The sequence below is a fragment of the Onychomys torridus genome, chromosome 4 (assembly GCF_903995425.1).
Source record: "Onychomys torridus chromosome 4, mOncTor1.1, whole genome shotgun sequence".
Taxonomy (NCBI): Eukaryota; Metazoa; Chordata; class Mammalia; order Rodentia; family Cricetidae; genus Onychomys; species Onychomys torridus.
This window is the reverse complement of record NC_050446.1, coordinates 7,166,042-7,188,528: the sequence shown is the minus strand read 5'-3', so window position 1 is coordinate 7,188,528 and position 22,487 is coordinate 7,166,042. Positions and strand designations below refer to the sequence as shown.

Genomic DNA, 22,487 nt, shown 5'->3' with positions numbered 1-22,487 from the left:
ACAGTCCTGGCAGGTCTTTGAACCCTGGCCACGGTTTACCTTCTGAATAGCATCTGGGAGATGAGGAGAGAGCCCCTTCCTGGATTTACAGCCCACCAGCTTCAAGCAGATCACCAACATGTTCAAGCTCATCCAATCTTTGTTGCTTGGCCTTGTCAGTTAGTTACCTGGCTTTCCCAGGCTGAAGTCACTGGGCCTTAGTGGCCTGTGACTGGTGACTAACAAATAGTTCTATCTGACTCAAAGGTTGTTAGACTTATGGGGACATGGTGTCCTTGTAGGGCAGGAAAGTGCTGTGGCTCTTGTGATCAGTTCAGCTGTCTAATTCTCTGGATAGACATACTGGGCATGTGCACCACGCTAGAGAAACTGGCCAATGAATGAGAGCCCGTAGGCTGTAGGCTGTGTTGGCCTGTGCTTGTCAAACAAACTGTCCCTGCTCCCCCAGCAGGACCAACTGTCCTGAAAAGAGTGCAGGACGCAGTTGTGCCTTCCCAGACTTCTTGTCAGACCCGCCTGCCTCCCTTCACCCACTCTCCCAGCTCAGGCCTGCCACCTAAAGAGCCCTCCTTCCTGATGCCTGCCTCCTCTTGACCCACTGCTATGGTGGGGGCCTGCCCCATTTTCTTTGAAAAGAGGCTGAACCCAAAATTTAAAATAAATCCAGTCTAAAAGCTTCTGAGTCCTCTTTTTGTTAACTTATTCTACTGTGGCATATTTCTTCAATTCACAAGTTGTTTTCAGATGAATAAATTCCAGATTCATAAAATCCATCCATCCCCATCTGTCCCGTTCCTGGTAAAATACATCAGCAGTCTTTCCCTCTTCCGGAACGGCCCCTGGGCTCACAGACACAGGGTCCTCTGGGGCTTCAGCTGTTTCTCCACACAATCTGATGCAGTAGGCTGAAGCTCAGACAGGATAGTGAGGGGCACAGCAGCTTCGGTGCCAGGTTCATCGAGGACTGCACTTTCAGCACTGACCAGGTGGCCGCTCTCATCAATATATTTTAAACTTTTGTTTTGTTACATTTATTTATTTGTTGTATGGGAGGAGAGGTCTCCGAGCACTTGCACAGACTGGTTGTACGGTGCAGTCTGTAGTTTTCCCAGGTGACAGTGGCACAGCACATGAGCCTTGGTCCTTTCATCTCCTCTCTGCTTCTGCTACCCATCTTCTTTCTGCTTGCTTTGAGACAGTCTCATTATAGCCCTGTCTGGCCTAGAATTTTGCCTGTATCCCAGGCTGGCTTTGAACTTGTGGCAATGTTCCTGCCTCTGCCCCTAAGTGCTGGAATTACAGGCATGCCCCCCATGCCTGGTGTGTTTGATTTTTCAGTCATTGGCTGTCTGCCTTGGGCTGACTGGAGGAGGTGCAATCTCAGGCCTTTCTTCTTTCAGATGACTGGGACTGACTGACTGCTTGTACACATTGTTCTTCCTATCTTGTCAGAGTTCGAAGCTGTATCTGGAAAGAATAGTTCAGTCTGTTGTGTTGGTGTGCAACTTGGCAATGGCCTCCATGATCATTGCCACTTAGAGCATATTGCTAGACTTGTTGATGAATAGTTTTATATCTAAACTATAAATGGTTTGGACAATTGATAAGCATTACTCATTTAGAGAGGATTTTAGAGGATAAGGTCACTGTATCCATAAGAGCAGAATATTCGTAGTAGTCATTAGCTTTTAAAAACAAGCTTACATCCCAGTATGAAGTCCAGCACATGTGAATAAATGTCTGACTTGTATTAAAGAGCAATATTCAAGGATAGGGTTAGAATTTCAAAATGCCTTTTAATGTGTAGTTCTTGGCATTAAGCACCAACCTGAATATAACCCTGTGATCTGATATGCTGTATGATGGACTTTGTTATAGTCTCATCCAAGACCCTTGGACTTTCAAAATGGTAGCAGAGCAGACAGATACTGTGTCATTTGTTGTGTTTGTGCTGGTGGTACATCTCTCAGTGTTATGGTTGGCATCATGTGGAGGTTAGACGGTTCAAGACAACACTAGACAGCACAGAAAATGGTCTCCTAGGATCAGGAAAGGATCCAGTTGGTGCACGCGCCTATTGGTCTCCAGATGGTGGCATGGCATCAATTCTGTAGGCCTGACCTGGCACCTGCACTAGTAGCAAAACAAGTCCCCTTGGCTTCAGCACAGATAGATTTCAGTGTTGATTAGCACTGGTAGGGCACTTCCAAAAGTGCATGACATCCTGCCTGAGAGGCCTGTGACAGACACAGACATGGTGAAATCTGCTGTTTTAGGCAGACCTAAGTGGAGACCTTGCTCCTTCCCTGTGCCTAGTGTTCCAGACACCCTGGGCTCTCAGCATTGTAGGGTAGGCTAACCCCGCTGCCCCCCTCTGGTTGTTGTTGTTGTTGTTGTTTTGAGACAAGGTTTCTCTGTGTAGCTCTGGCTGGCCTCAAACTCACAGAGATCCACCTGCCTCTGCCTCCTGAGTGTGTGTGCCATCACTGCCCGGCTTTTCTTTCTTTTGGAGCCAGAGTTCCTTAACTAGGACTTTCTCTGAAACAGGTCATGACAACCTCATGCATCCAGCTATCCAGTAGGAGGGATGCCTAACCCACTGGTCAGGAGGCCAAACTTTGGAGCCTGACTGAGTGCATGTCTTCCGGTTCCTACCATGTGAACTTGTTGAGTGTCTGTTTTCACATGAAGAATCAGGATGATGATTTGACTCTCCTCACAGGATTGTGGTGCACATGCCCTATGGATGGCAAGGCACGTGGGGGTACTTCTCATAGAGGACCATCCTGGTACAGGTCAGCTCTTCATGTGCTAGAGGGTGTGGACCAGATTTTTAGTTATGTAACATTCTTTCATAAGTTTTTTTTCTCCCCCATTGGAACTTGATTGGCTTTTTATTCAGTTATTGGCTGTAGTTTGGGGGTCCTTGTTTCCCACCAATCTAGATTCTGAATCTGTGCCAGTAGCCTACTGCTGTGATTATTGCTTAATTAAAATCTTGTTGGTAACCTCCTCCAGCTAGCCTTTAGGAAAGTGTAAGAACTCAACGCCACCGTGAAATGGATTCAAACACTGATGACCCATGGCGCTAAAAAAAAAAAAGAAGGAAAGTTCTCCTGAAAATGAGGTCAAGAAGGGCCGCCATTGCAGCCCACGATGAACATTCACTGTTGAGATGGAATTCCCTAAGTTTAAACTCACATCTCCAGGTCTAAATGAATGGTTGGAGCAGTGTCCGTCCCGTATTCGGTATCCCTGTGGGTTCCAGCCCTGACTGTTCACATTCCTCAGACACCCACGTTAGGCTTAATCACAGTCACTCCCCGAATATAAACGAGACTAGTCTTGGTAACTCAGGAGGAATTTGCATTTCCACCGACCTTCCCCGACACGCGGCAGCTGGGGAGGGCGTGGGCCTGCTGCCTTCCCTTGGCCAGGAGTGGGTTAAGTGCCGGGCGGGGCGGGGCGCAGGGCCCTTTGTTACCGGCCTAGGCGGGAGGCGGACGCGGGCCCGGGCGCAGGCAGGGCTGGGAGCCGGGTGAGCGCGGCCTGGCGGGGCTGGGGGCCCGGGGCGGCGGGGCAACGGGGCCTTCGTCGCGGCCGCGGGACCATGTTGGAGATCTGCTTGAAGCTGGTGGGCTGCAAATCCAAGAAGGGGCTCTCCTCGTCCTCCAGCTGCTACCTGGAAGGTAAACCCCTGCCCGGGTGGGGACCAGCCAGGACTGTCGTGCGCGCTCCCAATTCCTAGCCTTCTCCTTCTGAGGCCACCGCGGGCACTCGCTGATCCAGAGGACTACCCCCGAGAGCCGTGGTGCATGGTGCGGCTCCCGCTCAGAAAGTTTGAAAAAGCCAGAGAGCCACAGGCCTTAGAGTCCTCGTGAGCCCAAGTTGTGGCGTTTCTACCGCTAACTGGGAATTATGTGTCACAAAGGTGGGCCTCCACCAAGTGCCGCGTACAAAGGGATCCCGCTCTACCATTTATGGGTACAGAGTTTCGTGTGAACTTTCTACCCCCACCCCCACCTTTCTGCAGACCACGAAGAGGTCTTGGGAAGTTTCTCTTTTTAGGAGGGAAACAGAATGGTTTTGCTTGGTATTTCCAGAGGTTTGAGAGCATCCAGTTTGGTGCTTGGTGGGGGAGCCCCTTATGTTTGGTTCTTTGCATAAACTTAGAGCCTGCTTTTGCCTGCCTTACTCTCGCCCTCTGATTCCCTTCCTGGGGTCTTGAGTGTTTGGTTCTAACCTGAAAGGATGACAGATGGGAGAGGATGCTGGGGCTGGGCCTTGGCCAAGCCTGTTAGGACACAGTTGACCTCTTGTGGGACTGTTGCCTTCTACAGAAAGGCAGAAGCACTCACAGGCACGATGGTGCCCGGGCTTCCTGGGTGTTTCATGTAGGAGTAAAACTGGCAAGTTCCTTTGAGAACAACCTTGATTCCTACTGTTTTCTAGTCTTTCTCTTTCTAGAAATGAGGGGGAAATAGAGCCTCTTCAGTTCTCTGACATGGTTTTCTTTCCTTTTCAACTCTGACCCAAAGGCCTGAAAGGCCCCACATAACCCATGGCAAACTTGTGTCCAGCACAGGTGGAGTGTTCTTCCCCTTTGCCACAGCTGTACTCAGGACTCTGTCCCTCTCCAGGACTTCAGGGGATGGATCCCTTAGAGGAGCCTCTTGTGGATGGCGTGAGCTCAGAGTCTAACATTTGGAGGGAGGAGTTGGTTTATTTGTCCCCTAGAATTGGCATCTGAACAGCTCGAATCATCCTCAGTTAATACACTGCTTACTTTTTCCAAGTCTCTTCACATTCTGTGCACACTCCCCCCATCTGTATCCAGTTAGTGTGAGGTTCTATCATCTCCATTTTGAGGCCGCTGCTGCAGGCAGAGATGAATGGACTTTTGTAACTGCAGTTAGGTCACAGCACAGCTTTGCCTGGGTATCAGCTTGTTCCTGGGGGTAAAATGGGATTTAGTGCAGATCTGGCTGGCTTAATTATTGTTTTGGGAGGAAAAAAATCCGTAGTCTTATTCCAGCAGGCCTTAAAGTGAATTCTAAAGTCAAGCCCCAAAGAAGTGTCCACACAGTAAGGCTTTTTCAAGGAAGTGTCTCTCCAGGAGTTCTTCCTGCTCACTGAGTTCGGAATTCTTGTTCTATAGCTGAGAGAATCAAACCAGCTCAGTAATTATGTCTTAAAGACGGAAGTGCTGTCTGTCTCAGGGGAAGAGAGCGGTTGCCAGCATCTGGAGAAATAATCCAGGCTTTTCTTTTCCTACTAACATCCTAAGTCAATCAATCAGTTCATCAACACCCACTCAGCGTCCGAGGGAATTGAATACGGTGAGTTTTTCATTATTACCAAATGCATGCTCCCTGATCCTTGGGCCTAGCTGTCAGAGAAGGCATGGCCTACATGGGCAGCAGTAGTTGTTAGGTGGCTGTGGTGGACCAAGCACTGTGCACTCTAGACAACTAACTTCCTGACTTCTGATGGTGACCCTGACTATCTCATCTTGTTAGGTAAGAAACTGAGGCACCAGAAGGTTGGGTGACATCCCTGACATGGCAGAACTAACAAGTGATGATGCCAGGATTTGAACTTGTGCTGTCTGGCTCCAAGGAATCCACTTTAAAAAAAAAAAAAAAAAAAAGTTTGGGGCATTGGAACCCAGGGCCTTGAACTCCACCCACAGGCCCCTCCCAACTTTTGAATTTTGAGCCAGGGTCTTGCCACGTTGTCCAGGCAGGCGATGAACTCAGTCTCTTACACAGACAGGCCCAGAACCTGGCGTCCTTCTGCACAGCCTGCTGAGCACCTAGGGTACAGGCTTGTACCATAGTGCCTGGCCCAGAAAGCCCACTCTTAGCCCCAAATATGAACCAACCATTTGTCTCAGAGAGCACACTGTTTTCATTCAACACCATCTTCAGAAACCCCTGCTAGTGCCTGCACTAGACCAGCCTTTCCCTTCTGCACCTGGCACTGGTAAACACCTACTTTCCTAAAGCAGCAGGGCTGCTAACATTTTTTTATGCAAAAAGAAAAATACCAGTAAGGAAGTCCTAAAAGACTATTTACTGAAAAGTCATTGGCCCTCTTATTCTCTCCCGAGAGGCAATCACTATTTTTCTGTTTTGTTTTTCTAAAAGAAAAAGCATGTCCCTCTAGAGGTAGCTTACATTTATAAGGAGCTTTGTGATGCTGGGATTTTACCCTCTGGTATCTTTTCAGAATAACCAAAGCAGTTTTAGCCTTTGGTCTACTTGGAACCCCAGTCTTGTCAACTGTCCTAACCCTGGGCACATGAAAGACCATGTTCATAGTCATCCACATGGTGTGGGGAGATCCATGGGCTCTGGGGTCTGTGCTGGCTGCAAAGTGAACTCCTGTTGACCTCTCTCATTTATTTGAAGAGCCTACTCTGAAGCTTCTCAGCATGAGACTGTCCAGCCAGTACCTCCTACAGTGCCAGCCACATTGCTGTGCTTTTTTTTTTTTTTTTAGAACTGGACTCTGAATAATCTTATGAGGTCATCCCTTGCTTCCCTTGTTTAAGAACAAGAGGATCAGGGCTCTTTCTGTCACCTAGCAGACCAGTTTTTGTCATTTCAGGTTATGTTAATATCATTGAGCTTTTATGATATGACCATATGTGGCCCCAGACATACTCACTTAGTTCTCAGACTAGCCCTGTTGATGTCCCAAGGGAAGGCCACTAGATCACTTTTGTGGCAGCACTTAGAAGTTGGCGATAGAAGCTCCCCCATGTGACTCTGACTTCCATTTCCTTTGTCCGGGTCAGGGAGACTTCCTCTTTCTAGCCTGTGGGCTGGCTTAAGGACCCGTGAGAACCCTTTTGACCACTTTAAAAACAGCTTAGGCAAATGCGAGTGTTTCTGCTAACTGCTCTCTGGTGCCCTCAGACATTGTTGGGCCTCCCTTCCAAGTCCTAGGAGCATCAAGCTTCCCCCTCTGACCCCCAGCAGCCTCTCCTACCCTCAGGTGTGTTGACCTTTCTCTCCCACCCCTAGGTCCCTGATGTATAGACATGCAGTTCTGGAGCCAGGCATCCTCTCAGATGATTTAGGCATGGTGCTCTCTGAGCTGACATACTCTTATTTATAAAACGAGGCTCATAGTAGTTTCCACCTCATTGTTGAGAGACATCATGTAAACTGTTCAATCCAGAGCCTGTCACAGAGCAAGAACAAGCAAATGTAAGCTGTTGTTATTATAAACAGATCTTTAGCAATCTAAAATGGAGACTTTACTGGTTTCTCTGATGGCTGAAGAAATGATAGAATTGAGCTAAACCTACCCATACTTTTCTTGTTAATAAATTATTTTGAAATTTTAAAAATGCACATGCAATAAAACTAATACTTTGTCTTATATTTTAAATTTTTCATTATTATCTTATGCTTATTTTGTCTGTCTGTATGTATGTTTGTGGACCACATGTGATGCCTGGTGCTTGCCGAGGCTAGAAGAGGGCATCTGATCCTCTGGAATTGGAGTTACAGATGGCTGTAAGCCACTGTGTGGATGCTGGGAATTGAACCTGGGGCCTCTAGAAGAGTAACCAGTGCTCTTAGACACTGAGTCATCTCCAATCTCTCTTCTTAGATTTAAGTTGAAAAGTATCTTCCCTTCCTTGATCCTCTCCTTAGCCCCATGGTGAATATTTTAATAGTATATGAAGCATTCCTATTGATTTTTGGTTAGTATCTTATTTCTCTTCTGCAGAGGAAATATTTCCACAGCCCCAAGCATTTACAAACTAAAATCCTGTGCTGCTGAGAGCTTTTAAAAATTGAGTCATTGTAATTGTGCTGGTATAATCACTGATCTGAGACAGACATGAAAAAATGGGACTAGACAGGTTTTCACTAAGCCAGGCTAGTGCTCATACTCATAACCCCAGCACGGGGTGGGGGGTGGGGAGTGCTGGGGACTGATAAAGAAAGGTTTTAGGATGATCTTTATATATACATGTGTACACACATCCATATTCATACACATACAAACATCCATATACTGGGCCTGGTAGGCACACCTTTAATCCCAGCACTTGTGGAGCAGAGGCAGGCAGATTTCTGTGAGTTTGAGGCCAGCCTGTTCTTACATAATGAGTTCCAGGACAGCCAACATAGTGAACCCTGTTTCAAAAACAAAACAACAGCCTCCCCACAAAACCTACCATATACATACGCCAGCAGGCACACACACACACACACACACACACACACACACACACACACACACACACGCATATGCATCATGCAAAATTAGAACTAAAGATCAAATGAGATACTGGAAAAATTTTCCTTCATAGTCATAATTCATAAAACAACAATTTATAAAATGTATCCTTAGATTTTTTTTTCTCTTTATTTACTTTGAGACAAGGTCTCCTGTAGCCTAGGCTAGCCTCAAGCTGATAGCAGTCCTCCAGCCTCAGCCACTCAAGTGTTGGAATTGTAGGTATGAGCCAGTGGGAACGCCATTCCCCGACCCCATGGAAATTTTAAGTCCTATCAGGAGGAAATAGTAAAGAACTCCCTTGCACATACTACTCACTTTGATAGTCGTCAGCTGGTCAGCCCTGTCCCCTTGCATGGTGAAGTCCTTGCAGAAGTGACAGATAGTTACTTGCCCTTCTTTCTGTGTATAGACATACTATGTTTGTGGTTTGTGGGTGTGTGCGTGAGTGAGTATGCATAGAGATGTGCATAGACATTGCACACATCTGCATTGGTGGAAGAGGACAGATTTGGTTGTCAGTCCTGGCCTTCTACCTTGTTTGAGACCAGGTCTCTGTTGTTTGCTACAGTGCTGTGTACAACACAGACTAGCTGGCCCCAGATTGCATTCCAGGTTTACATACTTGGGTCCTCATGCCTGCATGGCAAGTAATTTATGCAGTGAGTCATCTCCCCAGCCAGCCCTTTTCTTTTGAGAATATAACTTTGTCCTTAGGTGGGAACCGTTATTCAAATACTCAAGTCCCTTTTGCTAACACATACCATTGAGTAGTAGTGGCAGAGAAGCGAGAGGAGAGAGATGCCTGTAGGAAGTAGAGTGTGGGAGGAAAGAAAGAGAGTAAAAAGGAAGCCGAGAAGATAGGAGACAAAGGCAACTATGTCGGGAGAGGAAAGGGAAAAGAGGGAGGGAAGGGAGCCTGGACATGTCAGAGATGTAGGGAGAATGACCAGCAGGAGGGATGGAGACTGGAAACAGTTGCCAGCTGAGGCAGAACTAGAGGGGAGAGTCTAGCAGGTGGCGTCAGCTCACTGGGCTCCCGTTTCTTTCCTCTGGAAGGTGGTGATGCTGGAGGGCCAGATGTGGTGCTAGTCCTCATCATGGGTCATTGGCTATTGTTCACCACAGGGAGTAGCTAGACCTCGAACCTGAGTCTGTAGAACCTCAGCGTTCGAATGTTTTACACAGTGCATCTTAAAATTGACTTTGACTCTGGAATGGGGGTACAGTGAGACATGGCATTTTGGAGCCCGAATCCCTCATGTGTGTGTGTGTGTGTGTGTATGTGTGTGTGTGTGTGTGCGCGCGCGCACGCGTGCACGTGCATGTGTGCATGTGTTCATGTATTTCAGTGACCCAATAGAAACGCTAATGGTTAGTGAGACTTTGTAGAGGAGTTGGCTACCAATGGGTGGTCCAGTTCAGTCAGGTCCCAAGGGACCCAGAAGACACCATCCCTGGCTCTCAGTCTGCTGTACATGGTCTGAGACAGACTAAACCATTGTGTGGTCAGCAGATTCACTGTGGACATCTGGAGTCTGCAGTCAATGCAGGAACTTCTGGAACAGACATTCATGGCTGCACTACACTGTCTGCTTATTGGTTTAAAAGCACAGATGTATTTTTGTGTCCTACACTGTTTAGGATCTTGGCCATAGCTTCTGTTTCATTGAAAACAACTCCTGGTGTTCCCTGGGCTGTGCTGGTCAGTTCGCTTTGTCCTATTTCTGCTAGCTCTGTTTGGGCTAACAGATTATTACAGTGCACTCTTGACTTCTGACCCTAACAAGCATGGAGGGCTCTGCATCTGAGTTCCCGGCAGAGCTCTACTGTGCTGACCCCTCCTCAGAGTCTGGCAGGCTGAAGCTATTGGTATTCGTGAGACAGGCACAGGAAGGAACATCTTGGATACAAGGGTTCTGAGACTTTAATCCGGCCTGTCTGTATCAGACCCAAGGCAGGGACACAGGAAGGTTCTATATTGTGTGACAGCTAGTGGCAGAGGCAGTCCCCAGTGTTGGGATGTGGAGAGTAAAGAGGCAGTGGCACAGAGGCAGGGGAGGTGCAGTGGCAGATGGGAAGGCCCTGAGGATATTGCAGGCTGTGAAGGGTCTGCCAGGGCAGTAAATGGTGTCTGTCAGGGTCAGTCAGGTGAGGCAGCAGGGACTGGGAAACTGGATGGAAAGATGGGAGAATACAGCTCCCCACGAAGACTCTGGAGGGCCTTGGAGAAGCCTGAAGTCTCTCTGCCATGGATAGGACTGACAGTGCATTTTCTGAGGCTTAAGAGCAGTATCTAAGAAGCTGCCAACAGCCACCCTGCCAGGCACAAGACGAGATATTCTGATCATCGCTGAATAACACTTAAGTGGTGGCTGACCAGTGACAGGCAGGAAGTAGTATGATTGGCAGGTAGTATAGAGTATAGAGGTGGGGTGGCTGATGGGTACTGTGCTACAGAAAGGAGAGTGCTGATAGGGGATAGATCACAGATGCTCTGAGAGGTTTCGGAAGCTGGTGGTGTCTATATTTTTACAAGTCTTTAGAAGGCTGTCAAGGTGACTTGAGTGGATAAAATGCTTGCCAGGCAAGTCTGATGACCTGAGTTTTACCCCAGAACCTACCTAAAGGAGAGAACCCACTCCAAATTATAATAATCATAAAAACTAAAATTAAGAAATAGTTACAATGGCTGGGTGGCAGCAGCGGCGGCTCACGCCTTTAATCCCAGCACTTGGGAGGCAGAGGCAGGTGGATCTTTGTGAGTTCGAGGCCAGCCTGGTCTACAGAGCGAGATCCAGGAAAAGTGCAGAGCTACACAGAGAAACCCTGTCCCGAAAAAAAAAAAAAAAATTACAACCATTTCCACAAAATTATAGCCTTTAACAATAGATTAATCTTTAAGCTGGGTGGTGGTGGTGGTGCAGGTGGCGCACGCCTTTAATCCCAGCACTCAAGAGGCAGAGTCAGGCAGATCTCTGAGTTTGAGGCCAACCTGGTCTATAGAGTGAGTTCCAGAACAGCCAGGTGTGTAAGTTCAAAAAACATCAAAAAGATAGTTTGGGGTTGGTAATACAAGTTAGGATAGAAAGTGAGTTGGGTACAACACTTTGGACTCACCAAAATAGGATAAAACATGGATTATTTTCTCTAAATCTGTCAAATATTCATAGACTTGACATTGTTAATATAATTTTTGACTATATACTGTATATACTTATTGTATGTAGTTTTTCTTATATTAGTTATAACCTTTCATTATTTTAGACAAAAAAGGGGAAATGTAGTGATATATTGTGTACCGTAGTAAACTTTACCTGAAGATCAGAGGACAAAACAAGCCACTAGATTAAACATAGATGCCAGGCAGTGGTGGCACACATCTTTAATCCCAGCATTTGAGATCTCATGTCTTTGCTTTGTAAGTCACAAGCCTTTTTTTTTTTTTTTACAGATTTATTTATTTATTATGTGTACAGTATGTATGACTGAAGGCCAGAAGAGGGCACCAGATCTCATTACAGATGGTTGTGAGCCACCATGTGGCTGCTGGGAATTGAACTCAGGACCTCTGGAAGAGCAGTCAGTGCTCTTAACCTCTGAGCCATCTCTCCAGTCTCCGCAAGTCACAAGCCTTTAATCCCAGCATTAGGAAGGTTGAGACAAGAAGCGACATGGTGGGCAGAGAAAGGTATATAAAGCATGAGGAGACAGGAACTAAAGCCTTTTCAGCTGAGAACTCAGAGGCATTCAGTTAGGATTTGTGGAGTTGGGGAGGTGAGAAGTGACTATGGCTTGTTCCTTTGTCTCTCTGATCTTTCAATATTTACCCCAATATCTGGCTCCAGGTTTTTTTTTTTTTATTAGTAAGACCATTTTAAGATTTGAGCTACAGCCAGGGCTATACAGAGAAACCCTGTCTTTTTTGTTTGTTTGTTTGTTTGTTTTTATTTTTCCAGACAGGGTTTCTCTGTGTAGCTTTGCGCCTTTCCTGGAACTCACTTGGTAGCCCAGGCTGGCCTCAAACTCACGGAGATCCGCCTGCCTCTGCCTCCCGAGTGTTGGGATTAAAGGTGTGCGCCGCCGCCGCCGCCGCCGCCGCCGCCGCCGCCGCCGCTGCCGCCGCCGCTGCCACCACCGCCGCCTGGTGAGAAACCCTGTCTTTAAAAAACAACACCACCAAAAAAACCCAATAGATTAATTTTTTAAATGATTTATTTTTATTTATTTTTTTTGTGTATGCTACATGTGTGCATGTGCCCACAGAGACCAGAGAGGGTATCAGATCTGAAGCTATAGCTAACAGACAGCTGTGAGCCTCACCTCTGTTCTGTGGGTGCTGGAAACCTAACTCAGATCTTCTGCAAGAGTAGCAAGTACTCTCTCCAGCCCCAATAATAGATTCTTAAAGGGTGAGACAAAATTCCTTTGTTTTTTATTTTGGAAACAAGGATTGTATCTTCAGAAAGGTTGGTATTTGGGCTGTTTGAAAGGATCATTGATTCAGGGAGAATCCCATTTTGTTTTAATTGACCGGGTAAGTACATTGTAATAGAAAGATTGAAAGGAAAAGGCTTAAACATTAGGATGACTCAAAAAGGGGTTTCTGTTGAAACCTATTTCATTTAGTACCCATAATATCCAGAAGCAGGAGGGACTATTTTACGAGAAAGTTGCATCATATGGTCTGGTCACTAGCATACACCAGCCTCCAGGAGACTCTTCTTCATGGTAGGTGTTTTGGTCTCCTTGGGTTCCTCAGCAGCCCTGTGCAGAAGTTGTTACTCTGGAAGACCCTGGGAGGCCGGCACTCGGAGTCCCATAACCTTGCAAGGGAAGGCCGTCTTTGTTCCTCTAATCTTTAGCTGCAACCAGCCATTTTGCTTCTTTAAGAACACAGGAAACAGAAGAACAGTACTAGTCTCCAGCAGAAGTCAGGTGTCCACATACCGCAGCTGCCTCACACAGTGCTCCCTGGCGTCTCCGAGCTAAGGTATTCATAAAGCAGCATGCTTCTCTTGAGATGGGGTGCCAGGCTGGCCTTGGGTAATCAATCCTCTTTGCTGAGTGCTGCCCCTGCCTCCAGTCTCCTCTCCCATCTATTCTGTCACTGCATCCCAGAGACACAGCCCCTCTTGCGTGTTCACGCCTACAGCCTTACCAGTTCTCCTCAGCTGCTTCTCTCCAGGGAGTAGCCCAGAGGCCGCCAATGGCTCTGCTCATGTTACCTTCTCCTCCACCCTAGCTCTTCTGCATCCATGACCTGGTGTTGCAAGTGCTGGGTGTGAGGGTAATAGAAAGGCTGAGTTTAGTTCAATGTAAAAATACAAAAAATTGTCTTTAACTGAACTGTATGTAAAGGTCTGAGTTACAAAAGGAATGGAATTGCTCTCGGCAAGTTCACATGGTGGGAATAATACTTCTCCAAATTCACATTGTGAAGAGCGCATTTAGGCAGTTACAGACTGCCTTGAGAATATTCTGAGCATGACCTCATCAGCTGGAACACAGAAGAGCTAAAACATGAAGCCCTCTCTTTTGCAAAGGGTCTGTTTTACAGATCTGTGCGTTACAGAGATTCCTTGAGCCAGAGGAAATCTCAAAGGGGCCACCAAGGAAATAAGGCGAAAGCAGCTAAAGCTCAGTCCCAGGACTGAGCACGGGGAAACAGCTGTGTGCTCAGGGACACACTTCTGCTCCGCCCCTCCCCCATCCGGAAGTGACTCCCAGAGCCCAAGGTGAGGACAGCAGTGAGTGCTGTGCAGCTGGCTGCCCTGCACTCCATGGGACCTGGGTACCAGGCCAAAAGGAAGGCAGGAGCTTCCCAGGGATGTTTTTCCTGGAGGTGAAGTCTCCCTCCCCTTGGGACAGTGAAGTCTCCTGCCTCTAGAACTCGGGACCAGCATCTGCTTCCCTCACTGCTCACAGTGGTCTAGACCAGATATGCTATATCCGAGAGTCTCTTGTAAACATTTTCCACCAGTGACTCACGACCTTGAAAAAGGATTTTTTTAATGATCTTTAACTTATACTCGAAAGACCCAAACCATTTTCCTAGAGTACTGTCCAAACAAGCTAATCATGCACAGACCCAGGGAGTTTTGTGGCATGGCTCCTGTCGAACTTTCCAATAGTCTGATACCCTCCTAGCGGAGCCAGGGCTTTCTAGTTGCTTGGAGGCAGTTTTTAGATGGCACCAATTCTTGGTGCTGCAACTGGCTGATTGGCAACTCTTGCCAAGTGTCACTGATGGGCGGCAACATGCTTACTAACTCACAGCAAGAGAAGAAAATGGTCTTAGAGGGGACAACAGGCACGTTTATAGACCCAGATCAAATATATTTAAAATGTGATTCAGGGGGACACAGCAGAAAGTGCTCGTGGTGGGAAGAAAATGAACCATAGCACACACTGCAGTTTATTGTCCAGGGTAGCTACCGCCAAAGACTTGCTGAGACAAAAGGAGAGGAGCTCTTGGAGGCATTCTTTTGAGTAAGGCTTTTGGGCTTGGTGGTGATGATGGGGGTGGTTTCCTGACAGTGGGACTGGTGGAAAGTTAGTGTCTTGTGCAACACAGCTTTGAGTGCGTTCTGCAACTTTGTGATCATCTTTATGGTTGACGAGCATCGTCGGCTATGAAATGAAGAAAGGAACTTGGCACTGGTTCACCGTGAGTCAGTTTTGACATCAGCCTGGACTGGGAATTGGCTGGAAGGTTTTCTTGTTGAACCGAGACTGCACTCGATGTCTCCATCCAGAGGCATGCATGAGCAATACTTCCCTTTGGGCTTTGGCTGTTAACTTGAGGACCAGGACTGGAAGGTGGGGGAGGGGTGGAGAAAGGGCTTGAAGGCCATTCTGTTGGATCAGGGGCAGCTGCAGGACAGTTTTCTCTTCTAAGCAAGCCTTCACCCCTACCTACATTGTCAGTGTCTGTCCCAGCCTTGGGGACAGACCCACTTCACTCCTCACCTCTGGACAGGATCTGTGTCCTGCTTTCTCCAGGTGTTTTTTCAGGCCACTTCCCCTGGTTATGTAACCTTGATCAAATCCAGATGCAGCAGAATGTTTGATAGAAGAGGTCAAATGGCATTTGAGAAGAAAAGCACTTCTGTGTGCATGACCCAGCATTCATTTCCTGTCCGGGCCCAGCCTTCCAAAACCTTGTGCTGCTGGTCCTGGCTTGGGGCATGCAAGGAAACACAGAAATGCTCTTTCAGGACAGTGGGAGGGGCGGGCCCCTCCCCAGAGCGGCTCATTCTAAATTGTCTGTTATGTAAGCATCCCTGGCTTTAATTTACATGTTATTCTAGTGTTGGGGTTGGGAGCTGATTATAAAAATAACCTGGCCATTTTAACAAATGAGCCATAATATAGGAGAGAGAGTAAAGACAGCTGAAAGACTTGTAATCCTCCCACACCCTTATGCTAGCTGCTGTTCACATTTTGGTTATTTTTACAATTTTTATAAAATTGGGATATTACTATATATGCCAAGATAAAAATTTTAATGAACGTGTTATAAACATATTACCAAGCCATTAGAAAGGTTTTTGTTGTTGTTGTTTTGGGTGTTTTGTTTTGTTTTGAGTTTTGGGTTTTTTACAAAAGTATTTTGTTTATTTATTTGTGGTATTGAGGATCAAACCCAGGGCCTGCACATTCTAGGCTAGTGTTCTGCCACTGAGCCCTGTCTAGAACTTCCTGCTGGGGGCTAGTGGTGCACACCTTCAATCCCCGCACATGGGTGGCAGAGGCAGGTGGATCTCTGTGAGTTTGATGCCAGCCTGGTCTACAGAGTGAGTTCCAGGACAGTCAGGGCTGTTACACAGAGAAACCCTGTGTCCAAAAAATCAGGGGAAAAGAAAACATTAAAACCTCCCAGGTGGCCTTTACAGTGTCCTGTTCTGTGGATGGAGAATAGCCTGGCTTAACTTGATCAGTGGGTGTTTTGGACCTTCCTTTTTGTGTGCTATCTTTAAAATTGGTGCACACAAGTCAGTGTTTGTGTATTTCGGGATAAATTGGCAAAGATGTTGAAAGATTGTGATTCTCTGAGGATGCAGTGTATTACACTCAGCCTCACAGTCACACCCTGCTGCAAGCACTGTAGGAGAACGTCAGACATCATGATGTCTCACCCACACTCCTGCCTGTGTCCAGAGGGGCCTGCCCATTTGAAGACTTGGCATTCTTTGATTCCTAGCAAGGCTTTACACACTTTCCATGTCTAATGATGATTTTATTTTTCCATGAATTGTTTGTTTATGGGTCTTGTTCACTTTTTTCCATAGTGAGGATTTATCTTTCAGCCACTGTTGTTATGTATGAATCCTCTTGTGTTAAGGATATTCTACCAGAGGCTGAACAGATGCCTCCACGGTTTAGAGCACATATCATGCTTGCAGAGGATCCCAGTTCAGTTCCTAGAACCCACATCAGGTGGCTCACAACCACCTGTAACTCTAGCTCCAGGGGATCCAACATCTACTTCTGGCCGCCTTATAGCCTCCATGGCTTCTACACTCTTGTAAATATATCTGCACACAAATACACATGCACATACATAATTAAAAATAAAAATAAATTGGGGCTAGATAGATGGATCAGTGGTTAAGAACACTGGCTGGGGGCTAGAGAGATGGCTCAGAGGTTAAGAGCACTGGCTGCTCTTCCATAGGTCCTGAGTTCAATTCCCAGCAACCACATGGTGGCTCACAACCATCTGTGATGAGATCTGGCGCCCTCTTCTGGCCTGTAGGCATACATGCAGACAAAACACTGTATACATAATAAACAAATAAATCTTTAAAAAAAAAAGAACACTGGCTGTTTTTCCAGAGGACCCAGGTTCAATTCCCAGCACCCATATGGAAGCCCACAACTGTCTGTGACTCCAGTTCCAGAGTATCTGACACCCTCACACAGACCAATGTGCAGACAGAACACCAATGCACACAAAATAAATAAATATTTTTTAAAAATAAATAAATACAAATTAAACCATTCTTTAAAAGAACTCCTCTGTAAGGCCACACAGGAGCTATTCTGCCAGGCATCACTTCCCCACCTGCTGACTTGACAGTCTCTCCTTTCTGGAAAAATGTGCTGCTCCCCACCAATGCTGTGTTTCCTTCTAGCCTGTGCATCTAAGACCATGTTTGAATGTAAAACTAACAAAACAACAGCATGGCAATAGTTGTTCTATGAAGTTAGGATGAGTATTTCAAGAAGACTCCTAAAGGCCAGAACTAAAAAAATGCTACGGAATTAGGGGAAGAAAACTTGCAGTGGCCACAACGGACGGAGCATGTGCATTAGGAAGACTCTGCAGCAGACCCTGGCCCTGGTCTCCGGTGGACTTAGAGGAGATGATTTTAGGTTCTAGTTATACCACTCAGCTCCCAAGGACAGTGCTCGATGGGGAAAGGGTCACAAGTTGATAAAAAGTGCTTCTGGGGCTGGAGAGATGGCTCAGTGAATCAAGAGCACTTGCTGTGAAAGCAAGAGGACCTGGGTTCAAGTCCTCAGCACCCATGGAAGGCCAGGCATGGCTGTATGTGCCCAGAACCCCAGTGTTGGGGTGGAAGTGAATGGGTCCTAGGAGCTCCCTGGCCAGCCAGCCTAGACAAAATAGTGAACTGTCAGGCTCAGTGAGAGCCCCTATGTCAAAAAAAGTATGATGGAGAGCAATAGAGGAAGACACCCAACATGTATCTCTGGCATAGGCCTGTACCCAAATAGACATGTGAATATACAACACACAATTTCATATTACTTTTCATGTTACTCCACTAAAATGTACAGTTTGCATGTCTTATGTATTAGTTTAAAAAGCAAAAGCAGAAATAGATCTCTCCTTAACCAGCCTTTTTGGTCAGTTAGTCAGTTATCCCCTGACCACATGAACACTCGGAGTGTTTGGAAAGCTTGGACAAAGGACAGGCCTGACCTGGGATTTCTCTGTTCCCACAGCTAGGAGATGGCCACATGACCCACTCTTGTACTTGAAGTGATCTTTGCTCTCAGTGCATGAGATGAAATGACTGAGCATGGTCTCAGTCATCAGTGGTGAAGGTTTGTCCTGTAGAAAATGGCTCCTTAGGTCAGACTTCTGAAAGAGCAGCAGTTGGAAGAGCTGTGTTACTTATGCTGGCTGGCTTCTTACTGAATCCTTTGCACACATCACTTTTCATTTCCCTCCCTCCCTCCCTCCCTCCCTCCCTCCCTCCCTCCCTCCCTCCCTTCATTCTCTGAGACAGGGTCTCATTATCTAGCACTGACTAGCCTAGAACTCACTTAGCCCAGGATGGTCTCAAACTCTCTCCATGACCCAGGCTAGCCTTGAATTTGAGGCACTCTTCCTGCCTCAGGCCTCCCTAATGCTGGAACTACAGGTGGCCCACTATATTTAGCTTTCTGGCATTTTGTTGTTATTATTTTAGGTTGGTTTACTGGCCAAGAAAATGGTGTTAGTTGGGGCAGTGATGGTGGGGTACTGCTTTAAATCCATATGGGGCATGATGATTGTTTTGTTAGCATTTGCTTGTGGCTCATTTTAAGACTTCCACTCTTCTCAAGTTTGCTTTCTCACGGTGGTCTCACGTAAGTGGACCATAGCACCCTGCACTGCCATGCACAGTGCCCTGCGCACCCATGTATACCACCTTGCGCGGTTATGCCTTCTGGATGAGATTGGCCTTCTGAGAAAAAGCCCTGCTGCAAATTGTTATCACAGAGATCACCTGGACAGTGGAGTACAGTTCAAGGGTAGAGAAGAGAAAGAACAGAAACTGTCCATGAGCAGTCCCCGTCCCCAGTGCAAGCAGTGTTGGTCACCTGCAGCCTCAGATGTGACAGGCACAGAAGGGAGGCATCTTATTTCAGAACACGAGAGACTGTTTGTTAGGGTCCTTACGGGTTAAAAATGTGTGATGACGGCTGTATCTGAGTGGGAAGAGGGGAGGGAAGCTAGCAGGAAGGAGAGAGGAGCAGTCTCCTGGGGCACAGCTGTCTTGGGGCAGGAGCAGAACAGCAGTTCAAAGGAGAGGGTAAGAGCTCTCAGGCCAGCATAGAGAGGGATGGGATGGAAACACTTGGTTATTTATATCAACACTGCTATATGTGTTTTAAGATCACTGTAGTGGCACAGACCTGCCACGTCAGCACCTGAGAGAATGAATCAGGAGTTTAAGGCCAGCTTGGGTTATGTGAAACCTTGTCTCAAAAAGCAAAAGAAAAAAAGTGCTTTAAAGAATGTGCACTCTATATGGTAGGCAGCGGCAGACTATAGAGATGGATCATGTCTGTTTCTGAGTACATTTGTATTAAGTTAATGAATTTTACTTCATTACATTTATTTGGTGTGTGTGTGTGTGCGCGCGCATGTGTGTAGAAGCCAGAAACAACTTGCAGGAGTCAGTTCTCTCCAACTAATACATGTGTCCTCAGGATCCAACCCCATTTGTCAGGTTTGGCAGCCATTACTTCTACCTGCTGAGCCATCTTGCCGGCCTGGATGATTGGATTTAAAGGCTTACACTATTTGGGGACAGGAATGCCTTCGTTTCTTTTCTTTTTCTGTGACAGAACACCATGAGCCAGGCAACTCATAAAAAAAGTGTTTAATTTGGAGTGTATGGTATCAGAGGGTCAGAGTCCGTGATCATCATGGCGGGGACCGTGGCAGCAGGCAGGCAGGCTGGCAGGCATACGGTGGAGAGTAGCTGAGAGTTCACATCCTGGTCTGTAGGTAGGAGGCAGAGCTAACCTCATGAGGGCACCCCTCCTAATTCTCCCCAAATAGTTCCATTAATTGGGACCAGACCAAGCATTCAAATATATGAGCATGTGGGGCCCATTCCTACTCAAACCTCCACAAGGAGTTAGAATGAAAACACTTAGTGCCTTCATAATAATTGATAAAGACAAACTGAAAATTTTAATACATGAATATATGGGTGTAGCTAGGTAGTGGTGGTGGTGGTGGCGCACACCTTTAATCCCAGCACTCAGGAGGCAGAGGCAGTTGGATCTCTGTGAGTTCAAGGCCAATCTAGTCTACAGAGTGAGTTCCGGGACAGGCACCAAACAACACAAAGAAACATTGTCTCAAAAAAAAAAAAAAAAGACTCTCTAGATGTTAACAGTGACAGTTCAGCCATGTTTCCCAAGTTCTCTGCCAGTTTCATTTGCCCTTTTCTCCTTGTCTTGCAGAAGCCCTCCAGAGGCCAGTGGCATCTGACTTTGAGCCCCAGGGTCTCAGTGAAGCAGCTCGATGGAACTCCAAAGAAAACCTTCTTGCTGGGCCCAGTGAAAATGACCCCAACCTTTTTGTGGCTCTATATGATTTTGTGGCCAGCGGAGATAACACTCTCAGCATCACTAAAGGTAATGGGGAAACAGCAAGCCAGGGGGGAGGCGGGGAGGGGGGGGTGTAGCTTGGCCGGCCTGCCCTTTGCTCCCTGAGAGGGCAGAGATGCCTACAGAGCACAGTGCCCACCCTTAGGAGGCTCCAGGGCAGCAGTCCTGTGCACATGCTTCCCTACATTCCTACAGAAGAGGAGGACACCTGGATCTCAGGCTGGAAACATGGGGGTTTGTTTTTATCACCAAGCTAAAGCATTTTTCCTTACAAAGTTTCCTTGCAATAAGAACAAACTTTTGAGTAAACTTGTATAATCCTAGCTGCCGAGGCAGAGTTGACCCCCTCGCACTCATGACTAACAGGAAGATAAGATGTGCTAGAGAAAGGTGAGAAAGAAGCCAGGCATCAAAACTGACACATCTGTTTGGTTCTTTTCTCTAAGGTGAAAAGCTCCGGGTCTTAGGTTATAATCACAATGGGGAATGGTGTGAAGCCCAAACGAAAAATGGCCAAGGATGGGTCCCAAGCAACTACATCACCCCTGTCAACAGCCTGGAGAAACATTCCTGGTATCATGGGCCTGTGTCCCGAAATGCCGCCGAGTATCTGCTGAGCAGCGGGATCAATGGCAGCTTCTTGGTGCGGGAGAGTGAGAGTAGCCCTGGCCAGAGGTCCATCTCGCTGAGATATGAAGGGAGGGTGTACCACTACAGGATCAACACCGCCTCTGATGGCAAGGTGGGTAACCACCCTGACTGGGACCAGCAGTCAGCTGATGGGCTGTGGAGAGCACAGAGGGAAACACAGGTGGTAGCCCAGACCATTGAGTTATGGTAGCAGGCTCACTCAGGATGTTTCAAGCAGGGTATGGTGGCTCATGCATGTAGTCCAGCACTCAGGAGCCTAGAAGAATCAGTACTTCAAAGCTATATAGTAAGTTCAGGGCCAGCCTGGGCTATATAAAGACCTTGTTTCAAACAAACAAACCAGACAGTGTCTGAGGAATCTTCCAAGTAAACAGCACGAGTTTCCATTAGCTTCACAAAAGACCGCTGGTTGTCGGCCAGTGTCAGCTTTATCATAGGTCTCTGGTCCTGGTATGTAGGATTCTCTGAAAGCAACAGGGATACTCTTAGGTCTCAGATGGAAGTTCTTACATTAAGGCTCTTCCTTTTCATAAATCCATTGTTTATTCTTTTGGTTTTTGATACGGTCTCTGTATTTTGTAGCCCGGGCTGTCCTGGATCTCGCTCTGTAGACCAGACTAGTTTCAAACTCACAAAGATCTACCTGCCTCTGCCTCTCAAGTGCTGGGATTTAAGTTGAGTGCCAGCCACCACTGCCTGGCTGGCCCTTTTTGTAAATTCTTATAATGATGATGATTGAGCTTCAGTGAGAGAAATTCAACAGTAGTCACTCACTATGTAAAGCTGCAGGTCCCAGTGACAGCACCTCCTTGCCCTGACACCCAGTGTTTGTTCTTCCTGTGGTGAATTGTGGGTATAGACACCTGTGAGGTCACATCAAAGTACACCAATTGGTCTCTAAGCACAAAATGTGTTTTGTAATTTTGTTATAACAAAAATATATTATTTTGTAATCCTTGCATGAACATTGTTCCTTAATTAAATGTCCATGAAGAGAAGGGCTTAATAGTGCTAGTGTGTTGCAGCTCCTCTCCTTTAACCCTTACCTCTATCCCTAGATGGTACATCCACATTTTTGCATCATTAAGAGGGGGGGGGCTTAGAGGGACAAGGTTTCAAGTCCAAGATTGGGGTCCCCCTCTCCACGACATCAAGTTCTGTTAAAGGACAGGATTGATTGCAGATTGCATAGTACAGATGGCATGCTCTTC

At 46.8% G+C, this 22,487-nt stretch overlaps 1 protein-coding gene across 2 annotated transcripts in view; it reads left to right on the top strand.

The window, feature by feature from the left end:
• Abl1 (ABL proto-oncogene 1, non-receptor tyrosine kinase) overlaps window positions 1-22,487 on the top strand; it is a 114,371-nt gene that overhangs the window by 65,692 nt on the left and 26,192 nt on the right. The window contains exons 1-3 of one of the 2 annotated variants that reach the window (XM_036183668.1): window positions 3,565-3,689; window positions 20,479-20,652; window positions 21,072-21,367. In XM_036183668.1, the coding sequence (XP_036039561.1) occupies window positions 3,611-3,689; window positions 20,479-20,652; window positions 21,072-21,367 (549 nt within the window). In that variant the 5' untranslated portion in view covers window positions 3,565-3,610. Of the gene's footprint in view, window positions 1-3,564; window positions 3,690-20,478; window positions 20,653-21,071; window positions 21,368-22,487 lie in introns of those variants that run through there. The other variant, XM_036183667.1, reaches the window with a different exon arrangement.